The sequence below is a fragment of the Xyrauchen texanus genome, chromosome 21 (genome assembly GCF_025860055.1).
Source record: "Xyrauchen texanus isolate HMW12.3.18 chromosome 21, RBS_HiC_50CHRs, whole genome shotgun sequence".
NCBI classification, from domain to species: domain Eukaryota; kingdom Metazoa; phylum Chordata; class Actinopteri; order Cypriniformes; family Catostomidae; genus Xyrauchen; species Xyrauchen texanus.
The window spans coordinates 232928-247218 of NC_068296.1; the positions used below are offsets into that span (position 1 = coordinate 232928).

At 40.5% G+C, this 14291-nt stretch overlaps 1 protein-coding gene across 1 annotated transcript in view; it reads right to left on the reverse strand.

Moving 5' to 3' along the window:
• Positions 1-14291, reverse strand: part of LOC127661946 (protein O-mannosyl-transferase TMTC2-like) — a 118042-nt gene that overhangs the window by 14 nt on the left and 103737 nt on the right. Inside the window, exons 9-12 of the mRNA XM_052152926.1 lie at positions 12417-12498; positions 8395-8509; positions 6401-6464; positions 1-1988 (exon numbers count right to left, since the gene is read on the reverse strand). The exon at positions 1-1988 is cut by the window's left edge and continues 14 nt beyond it. Coding sequence (XP_052008886.1) covers positions 1806-1988; positions 6401-6464; positions 8395-8509; positions 12417-12498 — 444 coding nt within the window. The 3' untranslated portion in view covers positions 1-1805. The remainder of the gene's footprint in view (positions 1989-6400; positions 6465-8394; positions 8510-12416; positions 12499-14291) is intronic.

Genomic DNA, 14291 nt, shown 5'->3' on the forward strand with positions numbered 1-14291 from the left:
CACACCGCTCACACACACACACACACACACACACACACACACACACACACACACACACACACACACAGACAGACAGACAGACAGATATATATTGTGATGAGGAGGAGGGCAGGGCTGTCAGGCTGCCAGTTTGAAAGAGACGCACACAGTTTCATTTCTGGGTTTCGGCATCAATGTAATGGATAAAGGATGAAGGAGGAGGCAGGAACCGGCAAAACAGTCAACGAAAGTTTAATAAACATAAACAAACACAGACACACATGCAATGCGTGTGCGTGTCTTTTGAACTGGATCCTCACAGCCCCGCCTCCTCCTCGTCACAATATTCATATAAACTGTAAAGTTTCATCTTTGCAGATTTTAACATCCAGACAAAAACACCGTCATGATAATCATATTCTAATAGTCCTAAAATAGGCTTCATTTTATTTGTAGTAAAATATTGAACTTTTCTTGTGATTTTAGGGTGAAATATGACCCGGACATCTCTCCAGGAGATTCACTATATTAAATATGATGTTTGTAATATTGAATATATTGTTTGTGTTTCTTTGGGAAGAGAGAAGACACAAGAAAGTTAAACATGAAGAGACACAGAGCAGTTTTGTGAGACACTGTTGAACATCCCCTGTACAACACAACGCTCCTGTTACACACCTGTGAAGAAAACTAAAGAAAAAATATGTTTTAACAATCTCAATTCAGAAATGTTCTATACGCTTGTCAATATATCACAGTTCCAGCTGCGTTCTGTCCCAAACAAACACAACGGGAATAATTTAACACCTTTAAAACCAGTCGGTCCATTTCACCAGAAAACCTCCAGAACAAAACCAGCGTGTGTGATCACAACAGAAGCGCTTCAGACACATCCGTCATATATATTAGGTTCAATTTAAACACTCAAACATAGAAGTCATATGAAAGTAATATTACACACAAACGATCCCTTTAACCTTCGGCTGTGTTCTGCAGGATGAGTACAAGAGTGAGCGTTTGTATTTGGTTAGGTGTTATCAAAGCTTCTACACTCGACCGGACGAGACCATAAGAACCCGTTGACATCTGCCCAAACCAGCTGAATGTCAAAGAAGCGTTTATGATCCGTCAGCTGTTAGTCAAGCGACGAGGAACACGAGACAAGCGGATTTCAAGTTTGGACAAGTAAGGCAAAGACAGCTTCTCCGATGTTTCTTTCCGGATTCATGTCGTTTTTGGCAAGATGGATCCCATGATCCCAGTAGTTATGTTGCGTGTCCGTGTTCAACACAAAGGCGTTTAATATGATCGAGTATGTACAGTGTTGATACAATAACACTCATTTGACACAATGGAGCGTTTTCGTGGTTACTGTGGCTGAGAACGATTTAGGACGTGTTTCGTGGCCTTCAATATTATTTTGTCGATCACTTTAGATAAAATCATCCAACAGCGTTGTGCATGAACACAAATGGGCCGTAAGCTGTGATGTACTCAATAAATATGATGATTCCAGTTATAGGAATGAACGACCTGTTCTTCACATGCTCATTCATTCAATGTTATTCAGCCTCAGAGCAAATATTGCTCTTTAACCAACTATAAACCTAATCAACATGAGACTTCAAGTATATATCTATGGGCTACTTCAAGTGCAGGACTCAAGGCTCTCTGAAGAGCAAATGCTCGAGACGTTCTTGACAGGTCTGTGGAGCTCTACAGATTTATAGTCTTCCAGAAAGAGGTTCTGTAAGGAAGACTTCCTCCGTCTGCCGTAGGCTGTAGGTGACCTCAGTAGTGAGCAGAGAGAGCATTTCTCTCATTAGTCAAAGGTGTCCATGAGTCCTCAAGCCCTGTTTCTCCATGATGTTCCACAGCTTCCTCAGGTTGGACTGGGTGATGGTGTCGTCCGGCTTCAGCTGCAAGGCTCTCAGGTAATTGGCCTCGGCCTCCTGGAGCTTCCCGTTCAGATGGAGAATGGCTCCGAGATTCATGAGGGCTGCAGGATACTACAGAGGAAAGAAAGCAAGAGTCTTGAAGTGGTTTGCATTTAAAGTTCAACTCTTGTGCTCAACCTCATATCATAAATGACTTCAAATATCTCCTTTTGTGTTCAATAAAAGAAAGGCAAACAGTTTAACCTCTTACACTCAAGCCAAGAGGGGACGCTTATCACGAAATATATATATATTATGGTATTAATCGGCACAAAATGTGTGTCGTTTTAAAGCTTAGACTCTTTACAATGAATAATTCTCAAACACTGCTTTTATATTTGCTGATAAATCAGAACCACAACAATCATATTTAGAACCAGTAATTAGATCAATCAGCCATGTGTCATATATGTTTTGAAAGGTATTGATTAGTAGAATATAACGAGCAAATATATTTCACTCAGAGATTAAACTACAGTGAGTATGTGTGTGTGAAATGCACATATATGATAAACAGAGAAAACAGAATTATCATCACATTTTGGTTTATAACTACATGGAAAATAATCATAACTTACAGTAGACGGCTCTGAGTAAAACAAGAACACACTCGGCGTAATACAATATGTAGATTCTGAATTATTCAAAGATTAGTCAAAGAGAACAGCTATGGTGGCTATTGCTAATGGCGTCTCTATGGCAACGGTTGTTCTGGGATCCATACACTGAAATTTGATCCTCATAGATGTGTCAGATCATAGAGAGTTCAGTTCAATATTTGGACATCCATGTGTCCCACGTGATGTAAACATGCCCAGATTGCACAAACAAAGGACAAGTTGCACAAGAGGACGCTCAACGCACATTTTCTGATGTGATGAAAAAGGAAGCCAATTTTATGATTATGGACTGTCGCTGTATATATTTATGAATTATTTTCAGTTGTTCGGTTTTAGTGTTCAATAAAACCTGCTTGGAGATGTTTTTGGACACTTTGATTAAAAAAAAGTCCTCATTTGGGTACCATGGTTCATGCTATATTTTTGTATTGCATAGTACATATACTGTAGACATGTTGGAGAATAACACCAAAGTTCATTTAATGAGCATTCATACTTACTGACTAAGAGGTATAATGTCAAACATGAATAATAACTTTTTGTATTTTTGCAGCATTGTATCATGAGAGTCTCTGAGCATGATCAAAATCATATTTTTTAAGTTATAAGTAGAGGTGTTTTCAAGTCCACCTTAGTCGAGTCCGAGTCAAGTCCGAGTCTTTAAACAATCAAGCCGAGTCCAAAAGGGGCTGAGTCAGACTTAAGACCGAGTCCATAACAGACCGAGTCCGAGTCAAGTCCAGATTAATTTGTTCATGAAATTGTAACCGTAAACTCAACATAAACATGTTACGATTATTTTAAACTTCACAACTAAGAAAAACAGTTTGTCAATATAAATGTAATAAAACATTTCATATATATATTTTGATTAGTATCCTGCTGAACAGACAGCACACATGCTTTAGGCGTATGAACACAAAACTGTCCTTCAACACACATCTTATCGCGTTCTGTTGACATTTCAGTTATTGGCTGCTTCCCCTCAACTCAAACACACTAAATAAAGGGAAAGCTGCATTAGTCATTAAACCGAGGTTATTATGTTTCCAATTTTTATTACGTTTTTTTTCCTACAACAAATATGTGACGGACTGAGTTGTACAATTTCAATCATGGTCTAGTTCATCTGTCATATATGCTCTCAGAATAATCACATGTAAGGACATATACACGTGAAACCTGATGCGCACTATCAAATGCACAGAATGTATGACAGTACTAACTGTAGAGCACATCAGTGTGGAGATAAAGACAGATCCGGGGAAAAGAGGATGTATGGTCACCCTATGTTACTTTATTTGTTTCCTTGTCACTGCATCACAAATGCCATGGTCTCGGCTGGTCTCGGAAAAAAATCCAGAGTCCTAAATACTCAAGTCCATGATGAATTTAGACTTGGACATGGTTGACTTGAGTACCCTAACTCTACTATAAGCTCTTACTTTTGTGTATGCCAATTAAGCATTACATCCTTAAAAATGCCTTCAGGGTGTAAGGGGTTAATATTGATCATGTTTGCATGCCTATTGTCAAGGTTATGGTGAGAAGAAAGGATTGCCCTTGCCATTGGCATTTCTTAAATGTTTTGGGGTTCACAGGTCCATAAATTTAGCCGGAATCTCTGTTACTCTCAGTCTATAACTCTTCTGGACACACATCATCTGTTTTTCTTCTGTCAGGGTCACATGAATAATGTTGAACGCATCAGGCTTCAATGGAAACAATATGTTGAATACGCTGATTCTTCTCGCTGAAGGCCATTTAAAAAGACACGTAAATCAAAAAACACCTAAACAAATCCCAGCATGCCACGCAAGGCCACCAGCCATTCAAAAACACGCTCGTTTGCAGCTGGCATGAAACCGGCAACACACACTGATGCCGTTATGCAAATAATAATAATAATAATAATTGCAAGAGCGACATGATTTAATCTAGAAACATCTCTGGTTAAGCTTCATTTGGTTTGCCACCTCTGAGGGGAGCCGGCCGTATATTCCTCAACACTCAGGAGAGGAAATCCAACGATCTTACACTAACTGACTGTTTAGGCCGGCTGCCAGGTCGTTCCACATGGAACTATAGAAAGAGACGATTATTGTAGTGCAGAGGTAATATTTTAGCGTTATTTGACCCAACACGGGGAAGTCAAACCTCAAAATGAGACTGAGGGACAAATGAACTGCAAACTGTGGCATTAACTGCCCTCAGGTGACACATATATGAGCAAACACTAATTAAATCAAGCCATTCATGAAGCGCAAAGCCAAATGTATAAAACTATTATAGAAGCACATTCATTCACACTGGACATCTCTGGAACTGCAGTTTAGGGCAATTCACACTTTAAACTCATAAAATGATTTAAATGAAGTCTGTGTGCCGATACCGATATGCAACATCTGCCAATACTGATACTTCCTTCTTTCTAAGCAATATTAATTCATATAGATAATAACTTTAATCTCTATGCATTAATATGTCTTGAGTAAAAGGTCTCAGTTATAATCAAAAACATATTATTAACACAGATTAAGCTGAGTGGCCTCTGAACTGTCCAGATGTGCTTCAGATGCTGATAATACCCACAGACAACCACTTCCTGTGACATCCTGTGTCCTATCAGCACAGTGACGCTTCCACTACAGACTAGTTACTGTCACATGACAGGAAGTGAACAGTCGTGATCGGGGAATCTTCCCCACTGTGGCCTCAAGAAATTTTTTGACGTCGTCCATCGTCTTGCACGGTCTCTCTTCACCTCTCGACCACACAGTATCTCTCACAACAGCATATCGGCATGCAGTGACAGCATCAGCACAGCCAGATGTGGAACAGATCTGGTGACCGTTGTTGAAACAGCTGTTCAGGAGACAAACAGCCCCAAAGACCAGAGGTAGCCCAGTAAAACGTTGTGCAGATGTTCTTGAAAACTCCAGCATTACAGCAGAAATATAATCTGAAAGAACTTCAAGGGACATTTTACTACACGTGACAATGACTGACAGCACAACAATTGGTATTTGGTCAATTAAATCAACATCATATCGCTGGAGTTGAATCCAGGGTGTGCTGAGTGACTCCAGTCAGGTCTCCTTAGCAACCAAATTGTCCCGGTTGCTAGGGAGGGTACAGTCACATGGGGTAACCTCCTCGTGGTGGTGATTAGTGGTTCTTGCTCTCAATGGGGCGTGTGGTGAGTGACTCCAGTCAGGTCTCCTTAGCAACCAAATTGTCCCGGTTGCTAGGGAGGGTACAGTCACATGGGGTAACCTCCTCGTGGTGGTGATTAGTGGTTCTTGCTCTCAATGGGGCGTGTGGTGAGTGACTCCAGTCAGGTCTCCTTAGCAACCAAATTGTCCCGGTTGCTAGGGAGGGTAGAGTCACATGGGGTAACCTCCTCATGGTGGTGATTAGGGGTTCTTGCTCTCAATCCGGAGGCAACTAAGACTTGCCCTCCACCACCCCGATTGAGGCGAGTAACAATTGGGCATTCCAAATTGGGAGAACAGGGGATAAAATAAAATAAATAAAAAATTGTTCATACAAAACCTTTGTTTTGCTCACTGGGGTTATTAATACAATTATTATTTAATTACTTATTTATAAACACAATTCACAATCACATTTGATCTAATTACACAACGATCATTTAGACATTATAGAGAACTTTTCGGCAATGGAAGTACACCAGAATGAAATGCTGTATTTGATGAGTTAACTGCAGCAGGTATTACTGTAATCTTGATGAACTTGTTGTTGTATGCGCTCACATGTCTATGAATCCAGCATACAATCCAGTTTACTGTTTTAGGATCATGTTAAACATCATGTGTGTTCATGTCTGATGTCTTTACTCACATTAGATCTCAGACTCGCTGCTCGTCTGTAGTATTTCTCAGCTGCATCATTGAGGCTCGCTTGCCTGAAACAACAAAACAACTGAGTTACGTCATTCTGTCCCACAACACCATCTCATTGGCCATTAAACCCTCATTTCATGGGTCGCTCTCTGAAGACTTTTGACTCCTTAAAAACAAAAGATGAATTTCGTCAAGGACACAAACATTGTACTTGGACACTGAAGTCAGATGAATGAATAATGCGTTTCACAGAGTTCGATCAAGTCAGTTCCGAGAGCTGCTGGTAACGAATCTTTGTGAAGAGATTCAATATGGACACAATGCTAGCTGGTCAAGAGAGGCTGGGTAATAATGATGAGAGAGAGAGAGAGAGAGAGAGAGAGAGAGAGCAGATGACACTGAGTTTGTTCTGATATATAAATCCTCTTCTTCTTCACCTCCACGACAAGAGAGCCGAGGTTAACTGTTTTAAGAAATCACTCTTATATGATGGAAGAAAATGATGGATCAATTGTCTGTGTGGATATCGAACCACTTGCTAAACCTCGACATGGACGATCAATCCAGACACTATGATACAAATCATGTGAAAGCTGAAGATGAATGAGTTAATCGTCGTGGTGTAGTGTTTAGGGCATGTGTTCTGACACATCGAGTCTTAGTGCTCATATAGATGATGCAGGTTCAAATCCGGCTTGCAACATTCCCATCATGATCTGTCTCTGAGAGTATAAAAGGCCAGTAATAATAAGAGTGCTGATTGAGAGATGTCAATGGGGCATTGCTGTGCTTCAGATGGCACAATCGGGTCACAATGTTTTGAGTTTGTTTCGTGAAAGGTTGCGACCGAGGACATTTATAGTGTGAAGGGTCATATTAATACTAATCATAACAAAAAACACTGAAAATCTGGGATTCAAAATCTATTTTAAACATTTAAACTGAAGGATTTCAGATACAGTACATGATGTCAAATCAAGAATATTTCTAGATCACTACAATTAATTGTAAGTAAATGAGCGTCATTGATCATGTGACTGAATTCTCAACTGAATATTGACGAGAGAGATTAATTTCCATTTTCAATTGAACTTTCCACACACATTTTTATGCAGATTATATCATTTATAATAAAACAAATATGCATTAAATTACAAAACACACACCCGAGATCGTTCCAAGACAGACACACAAGGAACCAGGAAAACTTCTTAAGAAACTTCTTGTCTTATATCGTTCTTCTTTGGTTAGTGGAGAGGAGACAGGAAATAACAGTGGGAATAGGATCGAAAACGACTTCCCGAGCCGGGACTCGATCTCGGGTCACCCGTGATGCATCAGCACCATTTGCCATGAGCTCATCCCGCTAGCTAATGTCCGGCCCCTGATCTTTAAACGAGTCCCACCATGAGCCAACAATTAATAACCAAGTGTTCAAACTCATGTAGCATACGCAGCGTGCTAAATGTGCTGTCAGCCTGAAACGCTCTCAGGAAATGTGTGACTGTATCATGTGAGCTCTGTGTAGTCGTTATCAGAGAAGAGCGTTCAACAGAAACCACGAGTCAACAGGATTAATGCGGCTATATATTACACAATCAAGAGATTTAACTTCCATACAAATGAGAGAGTGACATATATATACAGAGAGAGAGAGAGAGAGAGAGAGAGAGAGAGGGAGAGAGATGAGGGTTAATTAGATGGAGTGAACTTGAATTTGTGGAGTTTGATTGGACGCACAACCTTTGACATCAACAAAAGACAAGGTTTTTTTTCTCCTTTATCTTTTTAAATCGATTTATTTTGAAATCTTACATATCTACGCACAATAGTATGATTAGTTGCATTTTATTATTTGCATTAATCAGAGTTTATTTATCATTTATAGGTCAGAGGTGCAGGTGAGCATCACTGCAGTGCACTGTGGGAATACAGATCTAATCATGGTAAATATTTCTGTTGTCCATATGGATGTCAGCATGTCTGTCTCACCTGAGCATATGAGCTGCACTGAACACCACATCAAATTCTTCACTGTCCAATTGGGCGGCTTTCTGTGCCATTTCAGCAGCTTCCAAAAGTCTCGAGTCCTCCAGCAAAAACTGACCTGAAGAAGGAAAGCAGGAATTTTATTTGTTATTTTCTTTGACTCCCTCAGAAAGATGAATGTGAAATATTTCCTTTGGCGGTGGGACGGTTCGGCCTGCCCGCTCAGTGATTCTGAAACATGAGATATACCGCACTAGCCAATGACAGATGATTTGTCCAACTGAGATTTCTCCGATAGGCATGACTCCATAATAAATGAAATGCTGACTTCTGCAGGATTGTGAAAGGGGACTGATGGGATCTGAAAGCTTTGCATTTCTGGACTAGAAGAATCAGTCAACACTGGAGTGAATAAATATCTGTCCAAACACACGCCTGAACTGTTGTGCCGAACTAGACATTTTTCCACAAATAGTTTGAGTGAAACCTAAGCAGTTCAGTTATATAGAGAGGATTCAGGCATCTTGTGTTTGGTAAAAAAAAAGAAGAAAGAAATGAACACATAAACCGCCCTCTTTATCTCTCATGTAGCGGTGGGGAAAAACAAACAAACAATCATTCAAGTGTGACTCCAGTCTGGTCTCCTAAGCAACCAAATTGGCCCGGTTGCTAGGGAGGGTAGAGTCACATGGGGTGACCTCCTCGTGGTCACTATAATGTGGTTCTCGCTCTCGGTGGGGCGTGTGGCGAGTTGTGCGTGGATGCTGCGGAGAATAGCGTGAAGCCTCCACACGTGCTACATCTCCATGGCAACGCGCTCAACGAGTCACATGATAAGATGCACGGATTAACGGTCTCAGATGCGGAGGCAACTGAGATTCGTAGAGTCACTACGCCAACACAAGGACCTACTAAGTAGTGAGAATTGGGAATTGGGCGTCTCCCCCAAAAAAACAACAACAAACAAACATTCATTCAGGTGAATTGATTCTTTTCGGACAGTTTTATGTAAATGAACTGATCATAACGATTCCCTAATAGTGGAGTGGTGGTGGCGTGGTGGGTTAAAGCACATAATTGGTATTCAGAAGGTTGCTGGTTCGATCCCCACAGTCACCACCATTGTGTCCTTGAGTAAGACACTTAACTCCAGGTTGCTCCGGGGGGATTGTCCCTGTAATAAGTGCTCTGTATAATACATTGGTAATCAGGAGGTTGCTGGTTCGATCCCCACAGTCACCACCATTGTGTCCTTGAGTAAGACACTTAACTCCAGGTTGCTCCGGGGGGATTGTCCCTGTAATAAGTGCACTGTAAGTCACTTTGGATAAAAGCATCTGCCAAATGCATAAATGTAAATGTAAATGTAATATAGTGGGAACTCAGATTCATTTTAGTGAGTCGCTTCATTCAGATGGTTCATCTACTGTAAATAAACTGGTTCACATACATGATTAATTGATTTACTTGAGCCCTGCACAGCCTTAAAGGGGACTTCATTAGGCTAGTTTCCATCCACCTTTCATGCTGTTTTGTTATCGACAAAGTGAAAATGCAAAAAAATTAAATTGCGACATCTGCCGTCTTCTGCCGGTTTAATTTCAAATGGACTTTTATGGATAAAAATGGTGTGCGTGATGACGTCATGCCTAAAAAACACTGTCACATGAGTTTTGGTTTAGCGCAACGGTTTAGCCATTTCCATTCAGAAATGTGTTAATCACTAATTCACCTCCCAGATGTCCCTGATGTTTTTCCTCTGTAGTTTGGGTAAAATGGAGATTATTGAGAACATTCATTGAAATGAGTCACATTACTGTAATTTTAATGAACAAATAAATGCAATCAGAAGAGGAACTGCAGTATGGAGCAGTTGCTCTTCTGATGTAATATCGGTCCTGCTGGTTGCCATCGGTTTCGACCTGAAAGTGGATCGTCATGACCCTGTTCAAGCAGCAACCTGCCGACAAAAGTATTGGAGAAACTTTCGGTGTCAGTCTCAGGATCATCATGGATGTGTTTATGATGTGTGACAGATATTATAGAAACATTGATGCGTGTAATATCAGTGTTACATATATGATACATTCCTGACAGGGCTGGACTGGTAATCTGGCATACAGGGCATTTTCCCGGTGGGCCGACACACTTTGGGGTCGTTCATATCTCCTGGGGTCGTTCACTGGCCATCGGGAGAACCGAGCGGTCCGGTGGGTCGGACACGTGCAGAATGGGCCGCACGACAAGCTAAAATGAGCCGCCGCGTTATGCAGAACGGACCACAAAACGGCACCACGATTTGCAGAAAAGGACAGTGACCACCAAAGACGATTAGATTTAAAGTATTTAAACATTTAAAATGTTCAGAAGCTGTTTTTCTGACAGTGAACTCGGCATTGGACAAATAGTTCTGATAGTTTATATTCTTGAGAAAAGTCTAGAACATTCAGATGAATTTATTCATCTACAGAACAGAGTAAAGATCAAATTTAAGGCTTTTTTTGTTACGTAATTTTTTTTTATTTATTTAATGATTTTTTGTTTGGCCATTTTTTTTATTGTAATGCTTGTTTCGTTGGTAATTTATTTATTTTTTCAAAAGTAAACCAAACAATATTTAATATAATTGGCTGTAAGTGTTCCAAAAAATAAAAGCACTGAAGTTTTTCTCCCAGTATTGTGTATTTATTCTTAATTTAAAACGTCTTTGAGCACAGAAATGATATGCTTTATGTTTTGTTGGTAATTCAGTGACTGCCGTCTATTATTGTGAATGGTGTGGAAAAGCAACTTTAATAAATAAACGGATACAGCGATTAAATTAATCTCAAACAGTGTTCATTCATTTGTTCAATGTGCAGGAGATATTTGTGTTGCACTCCTGTTAGTGTCCCGTTTGCAGATCGGCTCTATATGCCGTAAAGATCAATCCATAATCATGTACAATAAATCAGCTTTCAATACTGTCGTCATGGTAACACAGACTAACAATTGGGGCAAACTCTGTCATGTGACACTTCATTTTTGCGTTAGTGCCAATTTTATCGACAAAAAGTGTTTCCAAAACATATTTTGTGGCATTTAATGTATCGACACAAGAGTTTATGCGCTTGAGTTAAACGGAAAAATATTATGTTGATATTTGTGACATTTTAGCGATAATGTGCGTTTCAACAGCTTTATTTTGATGCGCTAAAACTTTTTTCACAAAAAATCCTTGGATGGAAACGTAATTAATGTAGTCAGCTTCTTCTTAGTTAGTAGCTTGACTGTAGATGAACTATTAGTTATGAGTAGCATGATGAGATCACGACAGTCTCAAATGAGCCGATGGAAGTGTTTGGGATATTATCAACGGACAATATAAAACATGAGTCATGTTCACAGTACAGCGTTTACACACCAGAGAACAATACAACATCCTCCAGATGCCCGTCTGATAGTACATGATCCAGACATGTTTGATCACACATGTATTCAATATATTACACACATGCCGAGAGCAAAGCATGTTATCAGTGTTAGCCAGCGATGCTGTGTTTATCTGGAGTAAATACATCCAAAGACGAGTCAAACCTCTCCAATATCAGGAGAAACTGATGAAAATAACGTTAGCAAGACACAAATAAACATATCCCTTCATTAAGCCAAGATACTGCAGGGACGACAGAAATGTGCTTATAGAAGTAAACTGAGCTTCAACAATTCTCATTTGGCTGCAGGACGTCGTTCATCCAGACACACACGAGTGCTCATACAGTCTCACTGGAGTAACATCTGTACTTTACATGACACAACATCATCAATCTTACTGAGAAACACAAGCTCAATTACGAGACGTCAGACGCAGGCCGAAACGAGAACAATTATGGCTCATTTCAGAGAAGCATTTCATGAATTCCACTGAATCAGCAGAAGTAGGACACAGGCGATGTCTGGATTCCTGTGATCTCATTATAGTCTCATTGTGGCTGAGCTAGCGATGTTGAAGTCCATGTGTGCATGTTTCTGAGAGAGTCACTGACCGTAATGCATATAGCAGTTTCCTTTGGTAGGATCGAGCTCGATGGCCTTCAGAAGGAACTTCTCCGCTTCTGTTTTCTGACCCTGAAGTACAAACAGAAAGTACGTTCAGAAATGATGTTATTAATACACACATTAGAAATGAACTTTAGAACAATTCTCATTTGGCTGCAGGACGTCGTTCATCCAGACACACACGAGTGCTCATACATTCTCACTGTAGTGAACATGTGCAATGTTATTCATTGCACATGTTCACTACATGTTGTTGAGACACAATGGCATTAATGATATTTATTGCATTGGGAGTTGAATGCAATAATAAGGTGTGAATGAACTCATATTAGTTCCAGTCTGAGACACATTATTCATCTGAGACTTTCATTTACACTGAAATCCCTGAAGAGTTTAATGTGTGCGTCAACACTGTGTGAGAAATAACAGAAATAATCATATGGGATAGTTCATCTGTAGACACAAGGTCAGAGCTGTGGTGCAGTGGTTAGTACATGCTCTGGTGCTCATCTGGGAGATGAAGGTTTGAGCTCCTGATCCCACGATCACATTTAAACAGTTTAAGTCCAAATAATTTCCACTGTATTTACCGTCACTCTCTACTATATACACTCACCTAAAGGATTATTAGGAACACCTGTTCAATTTCTCATTAATGCAATTATCTAATCAACCAATCACATGGCAGTTGCTTCAATGCATTTAGGGGTGTGGTCCTGGTCAAGACAATCTCCTGAACTCCAAACTGAATGTCAGAATGGGAAAGAAAGATGATTTAAGCAATTTTGAGCGTGGCATGGTTGTTGGTGCCAGACGGGCCGGTCTGAGTATTTCACAATCTGCTCAGTTACTGGGATTTTCACGCACAACCATTTCTAGGGTTTACAAAGAATGGTGTGAAAAGGGAAAAACATCCAGTATGCGGCAGTCCTGTGGGCGAAAATGCCTTGTTGATGCTAGAGGTCAGAGGAGAATGGGCCGACTGATTCAAGCTGATAGAAGAGCAACTTTGCCTGAAATAACCACTCGTTACAACCGAGGTATGCAGCAAAGCATTTGTGAAGCCACAACACGCACAACCTTGAGGCGGATGGGCTACAACAGCAGAAGACCCCACCGGGTACCACTCATCTCCACTACAAATAGGAAAAAGAGGCTCACCAAAATTGGACCGTTGAAGACTGGAAAAATGTTGCCTGGTCTGATGAGTCTCGATTTCTGTTGAGACATTCAGATGGTAGAGTCAGAATTTGGCGTAAACAGAATGAGAACATGGATCCATCATGCCTTGTTACCACTGTGCAGGCTGGTGGTGGTGGTGTAATGGTGTGGGGGATGTTTTCTTGGCACACTTTAGGCCCCTTAGTGCCAATTGGGCATCGTTTAAATGCCATGGCCTACCTGAGCATTGTTTCTGACCATGTCCATCCCTTTATGGCCACCATGTACCCATCCTCTGATGGCTACTTCCAGCAGGATAATGCACCATGTCACAAAGCTCGAATCATTTCAAATTGGTTTCTTGAACATGACAATGAGTTCACTGTACTAAAATGGCCCCCACAGTCACCAGATCTCAACCCAATAGAGCATCTTTGGGATGTGGTGGAACGGGAGCTTCGTGCCCTGGATGTGCATCCCACAAATCTCCATCAACTGCAAGATGCTATCCTATCAATATGGGCCAACATTTCTAAAGAATGCTTTCAGCACCTTGTTGAATCAATGCCACGTAGAATTAAGGCAGTTCTGAAGGCGAAAGGGGGTCAAACACAGTATTAGTATGTGTTCCTAATAATCCTTTAGGTGAGTGTATAACATAAAGTGAGGGCAAAAGATTAAAATAAAAAAAGTTTTTTTGG